This window comes from Pseudopipra pipra, chromosome 2 (genome assembly GCF_036250125.1).
Source record: "Pseudopipra pipra isolate bDixPip1 chromosome 2, bDixPip1.hap1, whole genome shotgun sequence".
Lineage (NCBI taxonomy): Eukaryota > Metazoa > Chordata > Aves > Passeriformes > Pipridae > Pseudopipra > Pseudopipra pipra.
In genome coordinates, this window is record NC_087550.1 from 99,000,684 (window position 1) to 99,023,663 (window position 22,980).

General features: G+C 40.9%; 1 protein-coding gene across 4 annotated transcripts in view; it reads left to right on the forward strand.

The window, feature by feature from the left end:
• SHROOM2 (shroom family member 2) overlaps window positions 1-13,639 on the forward strand; it is a 124,866-nt gene extending 111,227 nt beyond the window's left edge. For all 4 annotated transcript variants that reach the window (XM_064646584.1, XM_064646585.1, XM_064646586.1 and 1 more), the window contains 3 exons: window positions 583-763; window positions 5,361-5,633; window positions 10,806-13,639. In XM_064646584.1, the coding sequence (XP_064502654.1) occupies window positions 583-763; window positions 5,361-5,633; window positions 10,806-11,072 (721 nt within the window). In that variant the 3' untranslated portion in view covers window positions 11,073-13,639. The remainder of the gene's footprint in view (window positions 1-582; window positions 764-5,360; window positions 5,634-10,805) is intronic.
• Window positions 13,640-22,980: the final 9,341 nt, after the last annotated feature.

Genomic DNA, 22,980 nt, shown 5'->3' on the forward strand with positions numbered 1-22,980 from the left:
GAATATTCAGGCCTTTTTTATGTGATGTAAATTTACAAAGACAGGTTGAAGCGGGCATGAGGCATTTCCTGGAATTGAATGAGGTCAAAGTAAGAAAAGAATTAAATTCCATTCATGTTGATGTTCTGTGTTTTTCATTTTCTTGATACAAGTTTTCTGATAAGTTATAGCCTTCTAGAGAAGTCAGTGTGTGATTCCGTAATCAAAAAGTTAAATACTTAACATTGTAGTGTCCCACATTTGGCTGTCTGAAAGGATACTCTCTATGACACTGGAGGTCTTCACAGGCCTTTGTAAAATGTAACTTTACATTTTGTTTCCAGATGAGATATCTTCGATCCATTTCACCTCTTGTAGTGGTGAAAGGTCTTCTGTACAACTTCAGTTTCAGCTTTTACTGGTCACATACTGAGTTGATACAAATTTTCTTTACAGACAGCATTTATTTATCCTGTTTGCATAGGTAATGGCTTTCTGTTGAGTCCCCTGCTTCCTCGGTGAAATGATTGCTCTAAGATTGTCCTTTCTTTTCATTGATTAGTGTGTCAAGGCAGTTAATGAAAAGTTTTGACTTTTTCCCAGGAAAGAGGAGCAGAGCGCACCGTCTGCCATCTCCCTGACAACCAATTCTACTTACTACAGCACATCTGCACCAAAGGCAGAGCTGCTGATTAAAATGAAGGACATGCAGGAGCAGCAGCAACAGCAGCAGAGTGAGGATGATTCTGAAGATGAGCTGGATCATGACTTGTCAGAGAAGAAGGTAAAAAACATTTCTAAAAGCATAATGAGAGGCTCCAAGTTTTGTGCATTTCATTAGCTGTGAATTTGTTAGGTTAAACACCCCTCAATAAAAGGCCTTTTAGATGTACAGGATGACTTAGAAAAATCAGCCTTTTTTTTTTTTTTTTAAGTTTTTGGAGATGAATTAAATGTCCAGCTGTGAATTCAGGAACTGGAGATTAGGTGCTTCTTGCAATTGCATGCAGGTTTTGGAAAGTCTCAAGGGGAGAAGTTTTGGGGAGGTTATTTTCAAATATCATTTTCCATTTGAGGTGGTTCTGCATTTCTTACACTTACTAGGTACAAAGAAACACCAGTATGTATCCCACTGTAGCTGATGGTGGTTTTAATTGTTCCATACTTTTGAAATTTAAGTCGAGATTGGGTTTGTCTCAAGAGAGAAGGAACATACACACACACCTTCTTTTTTTTCTCTCCCCCCGCCATTTATTTCCATGAGCAGCAAACCACTTGGCCCTCTATTTCTCCTACTTCCCAAATTAATAACCATTGTGGGAGATAGCTAATCACCTTGGTGGATTCAGTGGAACTTACTCGTCACAAAGGAGGCAGCCTTCTCCACTCTTGTTCTTCCCCATCCTTTGGTGGTTTATTACTGATAGAAGGTCATCATAATCCCCATGATATTAAAATGATGATCTGACATTTCTGTTGTTTGAGGAAGTGGTGTCCTATGTTAAAATCATTGCACTCATCTCAATAGCGATTTTACACAAAATATTTTAGTCATACATCCCAGTACGGATAAGCTGGAGGAAATGGTCTGTTTGATCAAGTAAAGTAGTGTAGTTTAACTCTGTTTACCTAAGCCGGTAATGCAGTGGTGTGCAGACCCCTTTTCTGTTGAAGTCAGCTCTCTGCTGAGTAATCAGCTGCCTGGGTGTACTTGATAATCCAGTCCCAAAGACACATCTTTTAATTATTACAAATATACTTAGTTGCTAAGAATGAGAGATTTTGTAGAAGATTCACATCTCTGGTTCAGTGCAGAAGTGGCTGCCACCATATTCGAGGGGGCTGTTGTGTTTTCTGTTAGCTCTCTGTTTTATTTTAACCTTCCTCTGCCACCTCTGCATTGCACAGTTCAATACACCATGTACTGCCAGGGGCATGGTATGTCTGCAGCAGCAGACCTTCCCTTACCCTCCTGCCCCACAGCAATTGAATCCAACAGCTGTACTATTTAGACAAATTAAGGATTTCTCTTCATTTTAAGTATAATTTGGTTTTATCTGGTGCCACACATGATGGTCACATTCATCATTTTTGCTAGAATTAGTTTCATTCTCATTAATTGTAGGAGAGAGGGAAAACTGAACCTTTCTTGTTTGCCCAACAAACTAAATACTAAAACTTTTATAAGCAAAGGTACCATTTATTGGTGTTGGTTTCTTAACAGGAAAATCATGTTCACCCTTTTCATACTCCTCCATCCATCCCCTCAGCTTCAGTTACACAACACTAACCATAAGAGAGAAAATTTTTCTTGAAGAGCTTTTAGCAGAACTCTCCCATCTTCTCTAAGTACACATGTTGTTGTAGCCACACACACTGCTGCTTACTTCTCTCCCTGCTCCTCCACGTGCGGTAGGATGGAGCACTCAGTTCAGTGGGCTTTCATCATGGATCTTGTCAGAAAACATATAAAACTCAGAGTAAGTGGGTCAAGGCATTTTTATAAAACAGAATGTATAGCTTGGCCCAGCTTCATGTATTTGGCAGCAGTTTAACAAGAGATCGTTAAGGACTTGAACACTTTTATAACTTTAGTTGTTTTAGAGGGGGCGTGCACCCAGAACCTGTTATTTGATTCCTAGAAACTGGGCGGTTCTGTTATGAGATATCTTAATTGCAGTCCACTGTGGAATGATTGCAGTATTTGTCATTTTCTGCTTTGCAAACCAGAAATGTGTTGTGGTACTTCTTTTTTTTACTTTTGAAAGAAGTATAGGAGTTTCATATAGAGTTGTTAATTCTTTTAGTTTTATTTTTGGGTCGATCCCTGTATTCCCAGCTAGCAGGAATGGAATGTATGTGTCTCATGTACTGAGTTTAATATAGTTTTGCCACAATTATAAAATACTGATCAGATGTTGAAGATGCTGCAAGAGTGGTTTTTGTAGCTAGGAAAATCCATGTGTGGCTGAGTAGGAAGTTTCCCCTTTGCCTTTAGGAAAGTTTTGACAGTTTCTGAAGAGTATAAAAATAATTGAAGAGTACCAAGTTTTTCCTGGTTTTAGGCCTGAATTCCTTAGGAATGGGGTGGTGAGCTGAGAGCAGAGGATAATTTACATAAAGCATGCCAAGCAGTGAACCACCTGAGCAACACTGCTGAGCTACTTTCTGTGTTGCTAGTCAGATCAGCAAGAATTACTGGGGAAAAAATAGGTTTTATTATTTTCTCGTGTACTGGTACAGAAGTCACAGCTATAAATTATTCATCTGCCAGTTTCAAGATGCAGATTGCAGCTCTTCTGGCTCAATAGATGTTAAACACAATACCGGTTTTCGGCTGGCTAGCGAAAGCAGAATGAGCACACAGTTGCTGCATGCAGGGGCTGTTTCATCTAGGTAGGAAGCAATCAGTGATCATAAGCCAATTCTTAATAGATATGACAGTCTTAGTATTTATGGCCTTCTCACCTGCAAAATCAGTCCTTTAGAGGCTGGCTTCAGCTGCTTGGGGACATCTAAACAGGATGTTACTGGGAAAATGGCTTCTTTCTGTTTTTTGGAAGATAGAAGCTGAGAGAGCTGATCTGGACTGTCAGACCAGATCAGTAAACATGGAGCACACACACGGCCTTTTTTCATTAGAGAAAGTTGCAGCACAGCTGCAGAAGTGAAAAACTTGAGATAATAGCATAGGGTACAATGGTATCCTGTTGTGTTTCAAATGGTGAAACAGCAGCATAGTGCATGTCAACGGAGGGAAATGAGAGCGTAGCACTGTGACCTACATAATCCAAATCAAACTGCATTTGCATTGAGGGAAGGGGGGGAAAAAATCAAATCCTGCAGATTAATCAGTCAGTAAAGCAGGCATCTGTAGAACTGCTTACTACCTTAATCTTTTGGGCACCCGGACTAACAGATAGCCCAAATCCCGATTAACCTGGACTGAGTACATTAAATCAAAAAGGAGAAAACCAATGTGGATAATCCATGGGTTGAATTTCTACTTTTAAAAAGGCTGCTGAATTTTCAGGGTGTAGTTGCTTTCTGTTAAGATGGCAGACTGTTTTGGTTTGGTTTTTTTGTTCCCAAAATAAATTGGCAATGACTGTTCAGTGGCAGCTGCTATCAGTATGTTCCTCAGTAATCACGAAGGCTTGTAATCAGATTTGCATATAGAAAGCAGAGTTCCTAAAGAATGCCATGAGTAATTTAAAAAGAAAAAAAAAAGGCAATGGATACTGTGAAATAATGACCATTTTAAAGGATGTAATTTCCATTCAGAAATTGCACTGAGGTGTATTTTTAGAGAATGCTTTGGGAATTTTTCTTACCTGAAATTAGCTGAATACCAAATAGGCATCTACATTTAAATGAACGAGGCATTTTTAGGATATGATTCATCTCATGTTAGGGTAGACAACTAACTGAACTGACTTCCACCCCTTGTGCACAAGTGAGAGCTAGTAGGTGACTAAGGAACAGGACTTCTTGCCCAAATGCAGGGAAGTAACTGGGCAGCACAGGCTGATCACAGGTTCACTTGAGGGAGAAGATTTGCATTCTTTTTCTGATTCTGCCTGTGATGCACCTGACATGTTTTTTCTAAGGCAGTGCATGTGCTTCTCAGGCAGTGGGGGATTATAGTACAGAAGCCCCCCAGACTGCAAGTGAGGTGGTGTATCCACTTGGCATGGGACAGTGGCGGCCAGAGACTCTTGTTTGGTCCTTTGGAAGAGTGACTTTGCACAGGGCTGCTTTGTACAATACAATGGCTTTTGTTCCCTGTTCTGTTCCATAGGGATTATGATCTCCCCACAGAAATGTTGTACGGCACTGTTATCACTAAGATTTTCTTGGAGTGGAAGGGTTGCTATTGGAGGAACACTAATATTATGCAAAAAAGAAGAAAAAGCTAGGCAGTGCCCTAGTTTTAACTGTATCATGTGGAAAATACAGGATTGTTTTTCTGGTGCTGTGTATGTTCCTAAGTGCAGTTCTTCAGCAAGGTGTTATGGACCTGATATTTAGAGAGAAAAGGATGTGCTGTACTTTATGCTGTTCCATAGCAGGCTTTGAAGCTGTTCAAAGAAGAAGCAGGAATGCTTGTTGATGAGGTGGAATTCCTTCATCTTTTGCCACCAAGGTAATTTGCTTTAATACAGGTCTCAAGCTAAGCATCGTACAGCTATGTCCTGAACCTTTGAATCCAGATGTATAGACCTTAGACATATACTTAGATATGTATTTATTTGTAACACACTCATTGTCAAAACCTCATGGGAATTTAAAATGTATTGAAGTGCTAGCTGACATGACTTTCAGAAGTAGGGAAAAATGCAGTAGTGCTAATAAGTTCTTATCTGCTTTATTTTCCACAGCAAGAACTTATTGACAGCATTAGTAGGAAGCTGCAGGTGCTGAGAGAAGCACGGGAGACGCTTCTGGAAGACATCCAAGCAAATAATATACTGGGGGAGGAGGTAGAGGCCATTGTGAAAGAGGTTTGCAAACCAAATGAGTTTGACAAATTCAAGATGTTTATTGGCGACCTTGACAAAGTGGTCAACCTCCTGCTGTCCCTGTCCGGTCGTCTGGCCCGAGTGGAAAATGCCCTTAATAACCTGGATGACAACACTGCTCCGGAAGAACGGGTGAGAAAGGCCAACAATAATATCACAGCGTTTACTGAAGCTGGAGTGGGGGGCTTTTGTTTGGTTTTGTTTATCTACATTACAGAGCTCAAGAGGAGGGATAATGAGTGGATAAATCTCATCAGGCCATTTGTTTTAGATTTCTTAAAACTTTTCTCTTTGCCTTGGTTTTCTTGGAATACTAAAACTACAAGCGGCTTGCTAAGAAAAAGTGGGTTAGGGGTGCACCATACTGGAAAACAGACTTCTTGGCAGAAGTTTAAAGAAAGAGGGGGTCTACTGATAAGAGCTTAGAAAGGAGGCAAACAAAAATATTCTAACAATTCAAGATGGGAAAAGGAGTGCTTACAGGAAGCAGAAAGCTTACAGGCTTCTTTATACTCAACGATCGTGATACAAATCTATAAGGTAGTTACAAAGAACATGTTTCTCAGCTACTACATCTTCCTCCACGATGCTGCCTAGCAAGGAACAAGAGCAAGGGACAAGTCTTTAAAAAAAAGGTGGGAGGGCTGCAGAGGGGAGGCATTGCAAAAAGAATTTTTTACTAGAAAACATGTTTTACACAAGCAGAATGGCCTGGTAGTGATGTGGAGGAATCCCAGAGATGTAAAAATTTCAGGAGAAGGAACATTCAAGGTGCTCTTACCTCCTGGATCTCACCTCTGCTTGCAGCAATTTATCTTCAAATCCCATCAGGCCTTAGCTGGGAAGGAGATAGCTGGCAATGCAGATACCCACCAAAGGAGAGATGTAGATATGTGTGAAACTTAGGCTAAAATAAATAGAGAGGGTGGAGGGTGTTTGTGTGTCAAGTGATTTTAACTTCTACGGTTTAATGAATGTGAAGTAGGATTTTTGGCTTGTAGCTGTGGACCGAAATGCCAGCAGTCCACCTAAGTTTTGTAACAGAATTTTTTCCACGGGCTGTGGCTTCATGGTGTGTTTGTTCAGCCTGCTCCACTGTTTCACCCATAAGAACCAGTAAGGGCTGGGACTAATCTGAAGCTGTGCTTTTGCTGTTTGGCCCTAACATACTTGTTTAGTGGCGGTTCAGCCCCCTCTCTGACTGAGGCAAAGGGAAGGTATTTGACAGCTTATTAAAGGGCAGATCAAAGTTTCTGGCACTTAAAGAAATTTAATCCCTCATTAGATGTTTTTTTTTAAATGTGGTTGCAGTTGCCTAATGGGGAAAGAGCTACCAGATGATATGTGCATATAGGAAACACACTTTGAGAGCTGTGATAAAAATAGCTTATTGGCTAGGTCTGGAAAAGGAAGATGGTGAGGAGGTGGTGTAGTAAGGACAGTCAGAAATCGTTTGCGTGCTCTGCTGTCAAATTTATACTGGCAGAAGTCCAAATCCCTAACGTATTTTAATCCCCATTCATCTTCTCATCCACTGACAGCAAAGTCTTGCCATAGTAGCATCAGAAACCCACCAGAAATCATCAGGAGAGGTCCATCCAGAGATTGATCGAGACTAGCCCTGGAAAGAAAGACTTAGGGTGTTTGTGGATGACTCAGTAATGTGCACTTGCAGCTCAGAGAGCCAAATATGCCCTGGGCTGCATCACTAGCAGGGTGAGGGAAGGGATTCTGCTCTTGTGAGACCCCACCTGGAGTGCTGCATCCAGCTCTGGGGCCCACAACACAAGAAAGACATGGACCATGTCTATGGAACGTGTCCAGAGGAGGCCATTAAGTTGATCAGAGGGCTGGAGCACCTCTCCTATGAAGACAGACAGAGAACTGGGGCTGTTCAGTCCAGAGAAGAAAATACCAGGGAGATCTTAGAGCAGCCTTCCAGTACCTAAGGGAAGCTTACAAGAGGGCTGGAGAGGGAGTTTTTACAAGGTCATGTAGTGATAGGACAAGGGGGGATGGCCTTAAGTTGAAGGAGGGCAGGTTTAGATTAGATATTAGGAAGAAATTCTTTACTGAGGGTGGTGAGGCACTGGAACAGGTTGCCCAGAGAGGCTGTAGACTCCCTATCCCTGGAAATGTTCAAGAGCAGGTTGGATGAGGCTTTGAGCAACCTGGTTTAGTGAAAGGTATTCCTGCCTATGGCAGGGAGGTTGGAACTAGATGATCTTTAAGGTTGCTTCCAACCCATACCATTCTATGGTTCTATGAAACATATCTAGAAGTGTTGGTCAGAGATGCTTCTCAGATGGATCAAGTCCTGGGGTATTTTGACTATAAATCCACTGCGTGTAGAGTTACATGTGCATTTCCTTGAATTCAGACTGATGCTTGTGGCTTTTTTGGTTGTCCTTTAGTATCTTGTAGGTCAAATGATAATATTTGGTGAACCACTAATGTTCAGAATGAATGAATGAACCACCATACAAACAAAACAGGGGATTTTACTTCCATCCCTGGGGATCACAGCACTGTTTTGTTGGTTTTTTTTAAGGCTGATGTTGTCTAATAAACATTGCTCTGATAGCTTTCCACTTTCTAGAAATCAGCAGCAGCTTAGCAGATTTTCGGAACAGAACCAGTCAAATAATCACTGCTGAATTAATTTCTGACCACTAGATGCTCTGTCATAGGTCTTTTTTTGCCACAGGAAACAGCGTCAGGTACTTCAAGTTTAGCGCCTGGAAGGGACTTCATCTGAAAGAGCTACGAGCCCCCTCCCTTCCACACAGTGAGGCCAGTGTCTTCTCATTACTTGTCCTGTGTGTTGAGGACACTGAAGCACTGAACCAGCAGTGAATCCACAGAGGTGATCGAGTGCCTAGACCCCCAAGACTTGCAAGACCAGGGACAAGTACCAAGGATAGTAGTTTAGGAACTGGATGCTGGAAAGTCAGATACGTGGAGGGAGTTCACCTTTGTAAGGCTGTGGTTCAAAACAGCAAACGGCTCTTGAGAAAGATTCTCAATAGAAAGAGTGAAAGATTGTTCTATCAGAGGAGCTTCAGATAGCCTGTGTTGGCTGGGGCTTCAGAGCAGTGCTAACTGCAAAAAAACTCTTCTGCACTCTGCTTGGCTTTAGTTGGTTGAAGATGGTCAGATAAAACCATCTGACATCATTTACTCTGTTAGCCTGGGTGAGCCATTTACCCATTGCTCAGAGAACCTCCTCAAGAATGGTGACTTGAGCCTGTTACAGTGTGTTTCACTTTACCCTTCAAAACAGGTTTTCTGGTGTCAGTCGTCTTTGACAGAGGTAAAAACAAATTCAAGAGGTATCTCATCTACTTTCTTCCTTTCTGCATCCCACTTTTTCCTTAGGTTTTTCCTAAACCTCCACAAGGGCAGAGGTACTAAGATGTTATGAAAAGTTCATAACATAAGTAGTGTTTGCTTTTCTTAACTTATCGGGTTATTTGTGTTCATCTGAAAGTCACATCATAGGCTTGGTAGAAGAAACCATGCAACTTAAATCTCAGGAACTGTTATGAAGGACTAAACATCTGACTGTTCTTGTGTACGTTGACAATAACAAGTGACTTGAAAAACAGAGCTGTTTCATCACAGGGTTATGTAGGTAACTGTACAACTGAGGTACCAGCTGGTTGATATATGCCCTCTTGTGTTCATCAAACTCTGTCTGGTTCTGTCGCTGCTGCTCAGTGTACACACAAGCAAGGCTGCCCTGGAGAGCAGTGTAGCCACACTCCCTGGGCCTGTTTGCTAGTTGCACTGGTGAATTTAGGAGAACTGTAGTTCCATGTCTTTCCAGCAGATAGTTCTGATTGCAACTTGCAGTGGGATTTTTTTTCCCTAGCATAAGCTCAAAGGGAGATTAAACTTTGTTTTTTCTAATAGTGTGTGATTTCTGTGACTTGTCTTCCTTAGCTGTCTTGAATCCTGAGTTAATCTAAGTTATGTATTTTATGTACATTGAGAGCACAAATCTGAAAACATTTCACTCTTGAGCTTTGGACTGTCTGTAGAAAAAGAGGCAGCACAGAATATGTGTGCAGCTCTGGCAGGTGGGTTTATTAGAGCTCAGTGGTCTGTATCCCCCTTTCTCTTGTACTTCCATCTTAAAAGACTCTGTATAGTCTGCAAAACCACTTCTCAGTAAATCCTTCAGGCTTTATTAAGCTTATTAAGCTTATTAAATGTGATTTAACAGAAAGTGCAAATGAATAAAATGGACACGTTTGTTTGAACAGACTGAGGTTTATTTGATATATGAAGCTGAAGACAGCTTCTCAAAGAAAATTCATGTCTGGAGCAAAGCTAACAGTTATGGATTGGTGCCTCTTAGGGGCACTTTTTAATTAAGTTCACAAGTCTGCACAGGAATTCTTGTAGGGCAGCCATGCTCTGTCATTGGAAAAAGGCAATCACTTCTAGGCAGACATCTGAAATAGGTCGGATTAATGATGCTCCTGTTTCTTTCCATACACTGCTAAGGGAGTGTAGCCAAATGATTCAAATGGGACTCAGACAGGTTGATGGTGTAAACAGGGCGAGAGGAACCTCAGCCTCCTTGCTCATGTTTGTGAATGGAATGGACAGCACAACTGCTGTCCTCTGCTGTCCTCTTTCCTTGTGTGTTTCTCCATTCAATCTCCCTTTTTCCTATTTTGTCTCTTGTGAAGCCACAAAGCAGAAAGTTTGCAACCCTTTTTGGAGAATGCCTTTTTTTTTTTCTTTTCTGCTTCCTTTCTGTTCTCTTGCCTCAGCTTGCTTTCTTGCTCATGTCTGAAGACCACACGACTTCATGTCTCATAGGGACAGCGTGTGGATGCAGCAGAATTGCTAAGTACAGTGTCAGAAGCTGTGGAAGAACAATCGCTCCATTAATTGGTCTGTTTCTGGGCTCTGTAACTGCAGCTGTCAGTGCTGCGTATTGAAGATGTAAGATGTTGCTGAGTGAAGTCTTAATTTGAAGAACTGTTTTTCAAAGGCAACTATTTTATACAGCTATTTTGAGCTATTAAATAGTAAAGCAGTCTTTGAAGTAATTGCTGTTGAGGCCAATAGAAATTAATGCTGCATCTTTCATTGATTTACTACATTTTTTCTGTTTGTTAATGCGTTTTATTAGAATAAACTTTAAGGATCACTCCTTTTCTACCTTTCTAAATATTCAGGAAAGTCTTTGTCTTTGCAGATAAAACAGACTTGAGACTTAAATACTGAATCTGTTGTCCCAGCCTAGTGAACCCAGTGAATTTCTAACTGTTTTTCTTTTCTCCTAAGCGGACATTGGTAGATAAGCAAAAGCTGCTGACCCAGCAACATGAAGATGCAAAGGAGCTGAAGGAAAACCTGGATCGTCGAGAGCGCATTGTCTTTGACATTTTGGCAAACTACTTGAGTGAGGAGAACTTAGCAGACTATGAGCACTTTGTGAAAATGAAGTCGGCCCTGATCATTGAGCAACGGGAGCTTGAGGACAAGATCAAGCTGGGAGAAGAACAGCTGAAGTGTCTGACCGATAGCCTCCAACCCGAGCGGCTCAAATAAGGGGACTGGTTTGACCAACCATGTGAAAAATGGGAAAGAAGGAAGGAAGGGGATGGGTTCCAAGTATACAAATGAGTATCTTGGCTTGCCTGAGTGTCTGGTAGAGAAACAAGTGCACAAGAGAAAAATAGCTCTCACAACAGCAATAATGCTCTTTCATTTTTTTTGGAATGATATATTTAATTTTTTAAGACACATTTTTATTGCTGGACTCTACAGCTGTTTCTCATTGCTTAACTTGCAGAAAGCTCCACCGGAAAGGACAGACTCTTAACCTTTCTGCTCAGTACATTTGAAGTCTGTGGCAGTTGTGCATGCAAACAGTGATTTTTAGAATAGGCTGTATACTTTCTTTATGTTCAGATGCTGCACAGACTGCTGGGAAACCCAACAACAATTCATGAATGCACACAAATTTAGAAGCTCTACATTTAGTGAGTTTTTATTTTTTTTTAAGACACATTAAATAGGGGAAGCGTGTATCTTATAGCTAATATATTCAGATTGCTGAAATCTAGTGTCACTCTGATCCTGTGGCATCAGACACTTTTTTGTAATATTGTATATAGGATGGCACTTTCCCCTTGCAGAAAATAACTTTAAGATCAGTTTCAGTTAAACGCTTTTTAAACCAGCTTGCAAATCACCTAATGACTACCTTGCTGAAGATTTTTTTTTTAATTATTTTGCAAGACATATTTGTACACCCTTTTAATGCAGTGCAAGTGATTTTCTTTACCAAGTTGTACTTGATTTAAGAAACAGGCTGGAAGTACTGTGCTGATTTTGTTCAAAACATTTTTCATCTAAATTATTTAGAAGGCTTGTTTGCTCTTTTTTGTGCTTTTTATGCATGTTTTTATTATTCTTCCCCCAAACCCATAACCCTTCATGAAAATAAATGTGGGTTAAGGACACTGCTTCTATTTTTCTTCTGATTGCTCAACATCGTGATGGTTTTATACAGACAGTTAAGTTATATTGAAGTTAACCTACATAATGCTGATCATTCCTCTTTCTCAGACTACCGAATGCAATATAAACACTTCTGCCTTGTAAATACAGTGCATTACTTGGAGCAACTCTGCTTTGTAACTGTGAACAGAAGTGGGGCTGTTTGTTTGCTTTTTCCATTGCACAGCGATAAAGGAGAGGATGCTAGTTCACAGTATCAGATTACTGCTTGTGTTCTCATAATACTGCCGTTGACTTATAACAGATGATTTCCAGTAGCTCCAAAAAGAGGCGCTAACTCATGTTTTAGTGCAGTAATAGGTTATGCTGACTTGCTTAGATGCCTACAGAGAAATTCTGTAGTGTCTAAATGTCACATTCTGTGTTAAGATAAAGTTTTGCAGACAAAGTCTTGGGTGACTTTGTGTATATGCCATTTACTTTGTAGTAAGGAAAACATTTATCTCTCCTCAGACAAATAGGTTCCCCAACAAGCCATTTTCAAGGCTGATGTGAATGCCAGTCTGTAGCTAAGCTGGTTGAAAATACAAGTAGTCAGCTGTTGAAAAGAGAGAAGAGACTTCTTCCCACTACTCCTGCAGTATGGCAGCATTCACGAGAGTTTTTCTGTCCTTCTTACCTAAATTCTCTCTTCTGTGGGGAGAGAACTGGAGAGGTGCTGATCAATGAATTCCTTGCGAGCTGGGGAACTGGGGAGCAAAAAATCCTCTGGAACCAGTTCCTTTACAGAGAGGTGCAAACATTGAAAGGACTGTTGCCCCCTGCCCCCACCTTATAGTGCACTACTTTGTATAACCTGGACCAAATCTTTAATTAAATGATGTTGATGTGTATCAGTTGAGGTCAGATGGAGCTACCATGTTACAAGACCTACAGCTGACCTTAGTTTCTCCCTCTTGTTCAGAAATGTAGTCTTCTGACATCTCACAGTTATATGCTGCTATGTTCCTAGGACAAGTGATCCCTTTGTCCTTAAACTTATCCCTTAACCATAACAGACCCAAAACTAAACATAAATTATGCTTGTCTTTTAGCTTGGAGAAAAGTGTGCATTGTTTTATCTGTGGCATTTTAAAAATTTTACATATTGTGGTTACTCTGAAATGTGTATGTGAAATGTGAATAATAATATAATTGCAATGTGTTTGTATACAGTACTTCGAGTTAGATCTCTGATAAAAGGTAGCAATATTGTGAAAGCTGTATCTATTATCCTTTTCACAGAACAGTTGTGTAGACACCATTTCCTTTCCTTTTTTAAAACTCTTGAAAATCTCACCCTGGGAAACCTGAAGGCGGTTGCCTCCCAATGTTATATGTAAATCTGTAAATAGCTATACTGTTGCTTTTTGGAAAAATCTGGTGCTAATGTTTTGCCTTTGGCATCCTGGGGATGGCCGTTTCTTCATCCTTTGTTCTTCTCAATTCTAGATCTCTTTGTATAGTGAGAAATTTCCACAATGCTTCTTCAACTGTTTGGATCCTGCAGCCCAGAGTGAAAATGTACAGTTTTCCTGCCTGACACTTAACACGTACCTACTGACAAATGGTATTGCTTGACTTTGAGAAAATAAACTGTATATTTCAATGTAGAGTTAGTCTTTGTGTACAGTTTTAATGTCAAAAGCTACTGCTTTGCTTGGCAGTGTTGGCCATCTCATAGTGCCTCTCAACAGTGCTTTGAGCTTTTAAATGCCAGGCCAGTTATCCCATGGTCTGAAGCAGCTTGCTGTCTTTTCGCAGCTTTTTTCACATGCTGAGTAATCGATCATTCTCGAGGTCCCTGTGTAAGTACCAGAAATGTGTTCATGTCTATTTAGTATTTTACGTGTGTGAATAGGAGATGACAGAAAGGAAAATGTGTTATGAAGTAGATAAATCAATCTTTCACCACTTACAGAGTATATACCAGGGAAGCAGCTTAGACTTTTCCACTTTGGCAGTTACACTGTTTCAGCTTTATCCCGTATTTAGAATTATCTCAGTGGTGCTCAAGATTTTTTGCAAGCACAGATCACTGTGAAGTGTCCAACTCTTAACAGACTTCCACAGAAACTGTTTAATTTCACTTTAATGGGGATTCTCAGATTACCTGCGTAATCTTCTGCCTTATTGGGAAACACTGCCAAGTGTGCCCAAATTCTTAGTGAAGGTGACCACAGGTCACAGGATCATAGCTTGATAAATCATCCTGGAAATTGTCTTTTTTTTTTTTTTGTAATTGTAATTTTCTATGAAGGTCTTCATCAAAGAAACTATCTGAGAAAAGGAACTTAGGGAAGGAAAAATTCTTTATATCTGTAGGATTTTTCTAAACTTCCTTTTCACCCCTTTCTTTTCCCTCTCTCTTTGTACACAGACCCACCTGTTAGTACCTGTTGTCATGAGCAATAGGTATAATCCAGGATGGCAGCTCTAGGGGAATAACAGTCTAGTTTTTGTGTACTATTTCAATTTTAAAAAAAATTGCTTGTCTTTTAACTGAAATTAGGCTCTTTATTTTCTGTTGTGGGGTGTTTGAGACCCTCAGATTTCAAGAGTCACCATTTAATGGTGTTCTTTCCTAATCAAGCTCTAATGATTAATTTTGGTGTACTTAATTGTCTCAGTTTTTACAGCTGAAGTAACCTATTGACAATTCAGTAGATCTAGCAAGGCCTTATGATACACAGTAGAATAGCAACTCCTATTTTAGTGTCCAGTAATTTATTGCAGAAGTTCAGAGGTTTATTCTAATTAAGGGCTTCGCAGTTTTCAAGAAATTTTTGGACTAAAAATTGGTTTTTCTACATACTGGGGTAGAACATGCTCACAGAGTAAATGTTATAAAAATTAATAATTCCATCTTTGAAATACTGCATTATATATTGTTAGTTGTCAGCAGTGGTAAATTGGCCATCACATTTACTTACCACAGTTCCAGTCTGCAGCTTAACTAATTACAATGATCCACAAACTGTAAGATGGGTCACCCATGTGGTTTAACAATTCACCCCTGAAATCTTTGGATTCATTCTTCCTACCTGTTGTTTTGACAATATTTCTATGAATAAAGTCTTCAATTTGAAGTAGGTTAATTTAATACTTTTCAGAGGAAAAACTGAATTTAAATAAATTCAGTGCAGTTCAATAGCAGAAGGTAATTTCTCACTCAGACTACAATAGCACACCTACAAGTGTCTTTTCAAGATGGGCTACGTTAAAGACCTTTTTCTTGGTTGTAACCACATCAGCCAATGGGCAGTTGTCTATCTTAGGCTGAGTTTTATTTTAGTCACAGCAGTGACTTGTTCCTGAGAACAAGGCTAGTGAAATGCCTTTTTTTTTTCTCCTATGTTAAAAATCCTCATAATGGCTTCATTTTTAGATGCTTTGATATCTCTGTCTTGGAGGCAGTCTACTAAATTTGCCAGAGGGAAATGGCCTTGTGACTAGGCTGTGCCTTTTGCTACTGCCAGCCATGTCAGTTTTAATTGAGTCTGTTGATATAAGTCAAATTCTCCCTTCCTCTTAATTCTCCTTGGTTCAACAAACTGCTCACTGGAGAAGTTAACAGGAGACTTACACACTGTCAGTACCTGTTGCTTGCTGCTGCTTTTGACTGCCTTGTGTGGTGCTGGCCAATGCCATGGATGGAATACCAAGAGTATCTGGACTCCTAATGCAGTGGTTGCTGGCACCTTTTCTGGGGTGAAGCAGAATGAGGAATTACGTGTATCTTCTGCTTACTAGGTGTTATTTCTTAACCTAAAATAAAATAGTACCAGTGGAGAACATCCAGATTCCCACTGCATGTCCTCTTTTATGGGAACACTTTAATTTGCTGTTCGTGGTTGCCTGTCTAAACACAGGAGAGATTTTAATTAAAGCAAATGGATTTGCGACTGTGAAGCTGAAGATGTACAAGGTGATGAAAGATAAAGAAGGAATAATCATATGATTATTATGTTACTTTCAGTAACATAAAATCTCCAGCAAAATGGCATGTCAATGAAGCCTGCATGCTACATGCACCAGATGAGAACAGTCAAGAATGTTAGATCTGTATTCATACATTTTAATGGGATTAGTGAAAGAAAGGCTTTTCTTACGTGCATACCAAGTTGCAACGGCATTAACTAAACTTTATTCATTCCAAGCAATTTCTGTAAGAGGAGCCAGTACTGGCTCTGGGAAAGGTGTGGTCTCAGACATTACCAAGAGTTGTTAGTTTGCTGATGGCCTTGTGACAGCATCATTTGCTGGGCACCTGATGGAGAGCATGTTCTGTAAACTGGGTAATGAGTGTCTAGTCACAAGAATTTTACTGAAATGCTGTTTCGGCAGAGCTGTAAAGCCCAAAAGCCTGAGAGGAATTAACAAAATCTTCCAATGAAGATTGTTTAAAGCCTTTAGTTTCAACATCTGTTTCAATTCCCAGCTGTCTGCTCTTCATAGTGTTGTTACTGATAAATTAGGCTTGTATCTTTTCTAACAGCCTCAGAGAAATGTAAATACAATGAGCAGTAGCAGGCTAAATAATAAGCAATGGAAAATAAGATTGTTTATCTCAGTATCTAAATATGAAAAGCGTGAGTCCTGTGAGTGCTATTCATAGCCGCTCCCAGGAGTTACAGCTTCAGCAGCTTTTTCACGCAGGTATGGTTCCTCCAGAGATAAAAAGGGAAATCAAGCTGTGATGATGGAAGTGGCCAACACTGACTGGAAAGGGGTGGAGGAGTCATTCTTTTTATTAATGAGGTGATACAGATCGAAGGGAAGTGAAAACCGAGAAAACCTGGAAGGATCAGTGCCCTGAAGGAAGAAAAACTATACCAGTGGTAAAGTGCTTTAGAACTGTGAATTTCCTGTTTTTCTTTCTCCCTGTATGTGATACAGCAGAGCCATACTGTCTCCATATGCTAGGGCAGGCTTTTTTAATTACTGTAGTGTGAAAAAACCTTAAAGCATCTTTGAAAATCAAAGTTACAGGGAACAACTTGGAATTTTGGAATCTCAGATCTCACTATGTGCAGAGTCTATTATGCTGTTCTGTGCATTCAGTTCTGTGCCCCTTTCTTGGCTCAGGAGACACTGGCACAGCTCTCTGGCACTGACAGCATTAAGGAAGTTATCCTTTGAGGAAGTCATCCTTTCTCTGTGGTCCACCTAAATTCACTAAATACCCCAGCTGGCTAGGCATGCCAAGATGCTTTAGTCACACAGGCTGGGAGATGAGGGTGTTTTCCATCTTGTAGAGCACACTGCACATTTACTGAGTGAGTGACCAGGCCTACTCTCTGGGGTTTTGCTTCCCTAATTGCCACCTCTTCAGAGCTCAGTTTAATACCGGGTGTCTGGTTGAGGGCAGAGCAATACCCAATTCCTCTTTAAGCTGGATCATCATGTGCTGCCAGGAAAGCATGATTTAGACAGCAAGAAGCAAAGCAGATCTAAATATTCGGCCTTGCCATCTGAGTATCAATAGTGAGTGAAGGATTTTGGGTTTCTGTTCCCAGGACCTTCTTGCATAGTTCATGGTAGGCAATCAGTGAATTAGAAAACAGAAATAGGCCATGGAGAAGGGTAACCAGAATGTGCCCCAGTGCCCTACCAGATCATAGAAAGGCATAGGTTGGAAGGGACCTTAAAGATCATCTAGTTCCAACTCCCTGCCATGGGTAGGGACACCTTTCACTACACCAGTTTGCTCAGAGCCCCATCAAACCTGGCCTTGAATATTTACAGGGATGGAGGCATTGACAGCTTGTCTGGGCAACCTGTGCCAGTGCCTCACCACCCTCATGGTAGAGAATTTCTTATTAATACCTAATCTAAACCCATGCCCTTTCAGTTTAAAGCCATTCCCCTTTGTTCTGTCACTGTATGGCCTTGTTAAGAATTCCCTCTCCAACTCTCTTGTAGGCCCCCTTTAGGTACTGGAAGGCTGCTATAAGGTCTCCCTGGAGCCTTCTCTTCTTCAGGCTGAACATCCCCACCTCTCAACCGTTCATCATAGGAGAGCAGCTCCAACTCTCTGATCATCTTCCTGGTCCTCCTCTGGACCCAGTTTAACAGGTCCACATCCTTCCTGTGCTGGGGACCCCAGAGCTGGACACAGCACTCCAGGCAAAATCACCTCCCTTGCCCTGCTGGCCACGCTGCTTTTCATACAGCCCAGGGATACATTTGGTTTTCTGAGCTGCAAGCCCACACTTCTGGCTCATGTCCAGCTTTTCAACCATCTCCAGATGCAGGATATAATATCAAGCTCTGAATTCAAGCTTAAAGTGCTGTATAATTGCAGCATAAGTGCCAAAGGTTGTTGATACCACTGCAGATGCCCCTTTGTCCTGTTTTTTTTTACAGTCTGAGGTGGCTGGGTTCAGACACATATCAGTTTTGAAGTCCGACTCCTCAGCATGCATGGGCTGCTAGATCTGGATTGCAGTTCAGGGACATAGCTAATGGCCTAAATTAGCTAAGGCCATTAGCCTAAATTGGCCTTGATTCTCTTGATAACCAAGCTAGGGAGGGTTGCTGAAAGAACTTGATTCAACCCAAATATCTCTCCTCCTCTTGGCAGATAAAGCTAATTTAGGCATTGAAATCAGAAGTGGGATTAATCCGTGCCTTGGGGCGCTAATTTAGCATTAAATTCTAAAAGCCAAGGTGGTGTGGTGTGGTGTGCAGCATTAATTGCAGGTCTATTTGTCAACTGCTTGCACGCACTGAATCTTTTTGGTTTTAATACAGAAGATATGTCTCTGGCATTTAAGACATAGGGATTTTTACAAGACTGTACAGCTACCCTGTTCTCCAAACCCTGTGTGTTTGTATACAATTACAGTTTGAGAATTAAAAAAAAAAAAAGCTTTTCTTCCTATTTTTGCTGCAATATGGAAAAAAGAACTATGTGAGTAAACTTTGTTATCTCACTAGTTTTGCAAAGGTGGAGTTACATAGACCAGCATTTCTATGCGATGGGCAGTTCCAACACACCAACAAGAGATGATTACAAGAGAAGCCCAGTGATAATGGTCACTGTTTGCCACATATATGGCAAACAATGAAGAGGAAAGTTGTATAGAGCAAAACTGGTAGTCTGGGTGTGTTCAAACAAATTATCGTTCCATATGGTGACATGCAAAGCAATTAATCAAAAGCAAGTGGTGGAGATCACATGGCCAGGGGGATGACATACCGACCAGAAAACACATCAACAAGATTTGATTCCCAAAAACTGTGTGGGGTCACAGTGGATGAACAGCTCACATGAGCTCTAAGCTCTAGAAAAAAGGCTGAAACAGTGGAATATGGGGAAAGTAGTAATTTGCGATGCAATATTACTGAAAACTTCATAAACTTTCTAAAATATTGTGTCTAATCCCACTATCCATGTCCAATGCAAAGGTGTTGAAAAACTGGAAAATGAGAGAAGAGACTCATGTAAATTATTAGAGAGTAGAGAGAGTCTCTCATAACAACACAACCCAAGAGTACTCACTGATCAAAACTGGGATTTAAAAGTTGCTGTGTTTGTGCTACTGCGCATCATATACGACATGAGACTTGTTTAAAGCAGAGAAAACCCTCTCAAGAACCAGCGAGTACAAGACAAATACATGAAAACAGAAATTAGGTGCAAATGTTTAAGGATGTGGGGAGTGCAGTGCTGTTGTCATGAACAGCAGGGAAAGTGCAGTGTGAAGGTTGGCCATAAAGTCTCTGGAAGTGAGGAAGCTGGGAATGAAAATTTTATGGTCACCATAAATCCACCTTTTGTGTTTGCTGTTCTTACATTACACAGTCAGATACCAAGGTGTGACTACTTCAGTAAATATTTAGATTGCCTACAGTTTTATAACTGGGGTCTTAAAAGAGCAGAAGTAGTTATAACACGTGGCTGACAGGTCAGGAAAATAGATGGGAATTTGCAAGCCCTTGGCTTGCAAATGGGGCTTGAGCACTTCAGGCAGCATGTCTCAAACTATCTTTTTTCTTCCATTACAGACCCTCTCCACACATGTACCTATAGGAATTGCCATAAACTCTTCCCCTTATACCAGTTTGATTAGTTACCAAGTTTGCTTTGTTTTTTCTCATGTGTTCTGAGATTGTATATGAGCGAGTCTCCTACCGGTGCTCCTGTACTGACCAATTTAGCTGTCCTTAAAAACATTCCCCTGTTCATCAGCTCTTCCAGGTGCTTGTCCTGACTTTTTGAAACTGTCCCCTGCATGTACTGTAGCCAACATCATTGGAGAATTGATGGCCTTTCATCTCCTTTGCCTTGTAATTTGTAAGCTGGCTATGGAGTGCTTTGAGGGAAAGTTTGACACTCCTTTCCCCCCATGCCCAGGTAAATGACAGACCAGCACAAGGATGAAAAGTAGAGCTGTCTTCCTTTTGAGTTGGAGTTGCTGCAATAAAACACTTTTGAAAAGCACCTGCTCTTTACATATTTAAGGCATTTGCCCTGTCTGGAGCTCTTTATGAAACTACATCCTGCTCTCCACTGGCACCCAGCTTGTGCCAGTAAGGTTGTTCATAAGAAATCTGTTTTACTTTCTGCAGTATCCTATTTTATCTGTGTTCTGGGTCACCAGAACATTTCTATTTATTTCCTTCTGCAATAATCTAAATAGAGTACTGGTCAGGTGAAAGATCACAGTGATTGTTCAAGTAAGACGATAGCCAGAAATTGGGGCAAAGGTACAGAAACCCTTTTAGGGTGTCAGTAAAGAGCCTGAAGATCTTCTAGCTGAGATCCTGGCCATGGTCAGCTAGCGAGCAACTCGTGATTCACATGTTTCTCCTAAAGTAGTACTTTAATAACTTTAATAGTGCCCCATCATTTGTGCAGGGAGTTAATTTGTAAAGCTGTTAAACCTTCATGCTATGTTACCAGCTAAAGGTTTCTATTGATCTCTTACTTTCGTTTCCTTTAATGGAAATTCATAGCTATTTGATTATCTTGTTACTTCTAACAGCTGATAAGAACAAGCTGCTAAAGCAGCTCTAATGAAGTGAAAAAAGGCCTCGTGGTGTAGCACTGCAGCTCCTTCACAGCGCAGAAGCACTGCCAAGGCAGAGTGAAACCCGAGTGTGACATGTTGATAACATCCTCCCATCAGGTGGTCTTTTCATTGGCTCTGAAATGTCAAGTCTGAGGGAAATGTCTTTGTTATGCTTTGAATGACCTACTTTTGGGTATCTGGGAATAACCAGGAGCCTACCCAAACCACAAGAGTGCATCTAATTTTAGCAGCCCTTCATTTCATGCATGCAAGCTTTTGTTCTGCATCTCCAGGAAAAAAACATTGGTTTCTTGCTGAGCCAGAGACAAATCTTATTGGGTTTAAATCAGCCCCTTGTCGAGTCGCTATCACAGTAAAATCGCCCCTCTTAAAATTCTTGAGTCTGTAATAGTCGTCTCAATTTTGCTTCAAAAACTAATAATGAGCCCATTCTAAAGGATCTACAGTTGCTGGTCTCTGATGAAAATGTCTAAACAACCTATGCTGGAGATAGTCTGGGCAGCTGTGTTTTGTATGTTCCCACTTCTCCCTTGTTTTTAATTGACCAATAGTAAAAGGGTCAGCTTCTTTGTCAGAAGTTTCTGAGAGTCTTCTAGATCGGTTATAAGGCAATCCAGGGAAAGTTAAGGACAAAAAAAAGAGATATTACTGTGTCAGCAGGGTCTCTGAGGACACTACTAGTGGTGTAGATGGTGGACAAAAGCTCTCTGACATAGTTTGGACAGAAGAAGCACTAAAAAATATTTGGCCATTGATAGGGATATTAGTGCTGCACAAGATTGTTTGAAAGGAAGCAAGTCCAGATGCGGGTGAAGCACAGGCTCCCTAGCTCACAATTCCTAAATTGGACATTGAACAATCTCTCTTACTAGGAGGGACAACATATAATCTCCCTCTTATAATGTCAGAGTCCACTGTAGCGTTAGGCTAAAACACGTTTAGATCTCACCCACACTGGACAGAAAAAAATACAAGTGGAACTAACACAGAGGATAGTAGAGACAGAGCATTGTGAATGTTTATTTGGGACTTCACAAAACAGAAGAGAAACCAAAGCCACCAAAATACAATGACATAATCACAACAAAACTATTACCATGTTCTCTGGAGCCAGAGAACTTCCCAGTCAATGGGATTAACCATAAAAACAAGCAGTACCTGCTGGCAGCTATAAACAGGGTCAGTGTCGTTTGGGATTGAGTTAAGTATCTGATAATGTGTAGTGTTTCCCTGTGGAGCCCCTCGAGGTTGGCAGTAGGTGCCTCTCTTCAGGGGCAAGCCTTGTGCAGCCTGGCTACTGCACATCCCAGCCTTAGCCAGACTTGGCAGGATAGACAGTGGTAATCACTCTAAAAGCACAAGTCAAGCTGTTAGACAATTGAGCCCTTTGCCATGCCGTGACAAGAGCACGAGGTCATGTTTAAGAACACAGGAAGGAGCCTCCAGTGGCTCATTCATCCCATCACCTCTGGCCACCTCCATCTGCAAAGCAACATAGAGCCAACCCACTTGGAGGGCTCCCAACCCCCTCTCCTGGAGGCTTTCTTCCCCCTTCCTCAGGCATGTGCTGTGAAGTGCAGGGGGTTTTAACCCTTTCAAAAGCCCATCTTGCTTTTGGGGGGTTGTTATTGCAACAGCTATGGAGTTTGTCTATTCAGCTGTCCCATGGGCTCTTTATGGGATTTGCCTCAACAGTGGGGCAACAATTGGCATGAGGTTATTGTGCAATCTCTGGAAACACACCCTCATCTTCTAAGTTTTGCTTTTTGATGTCATTTAACATACTGTTTATAATGTATTTGTGATCCATGTTTGAAGAGGCATGGGCAAAACAAGAAGAAGGTCTACTGCTGCTGGGCCATGAAGCACTTAATGATGTGAGTTGTGTTGAGTTGGTAGAGTTGTCTCATCTC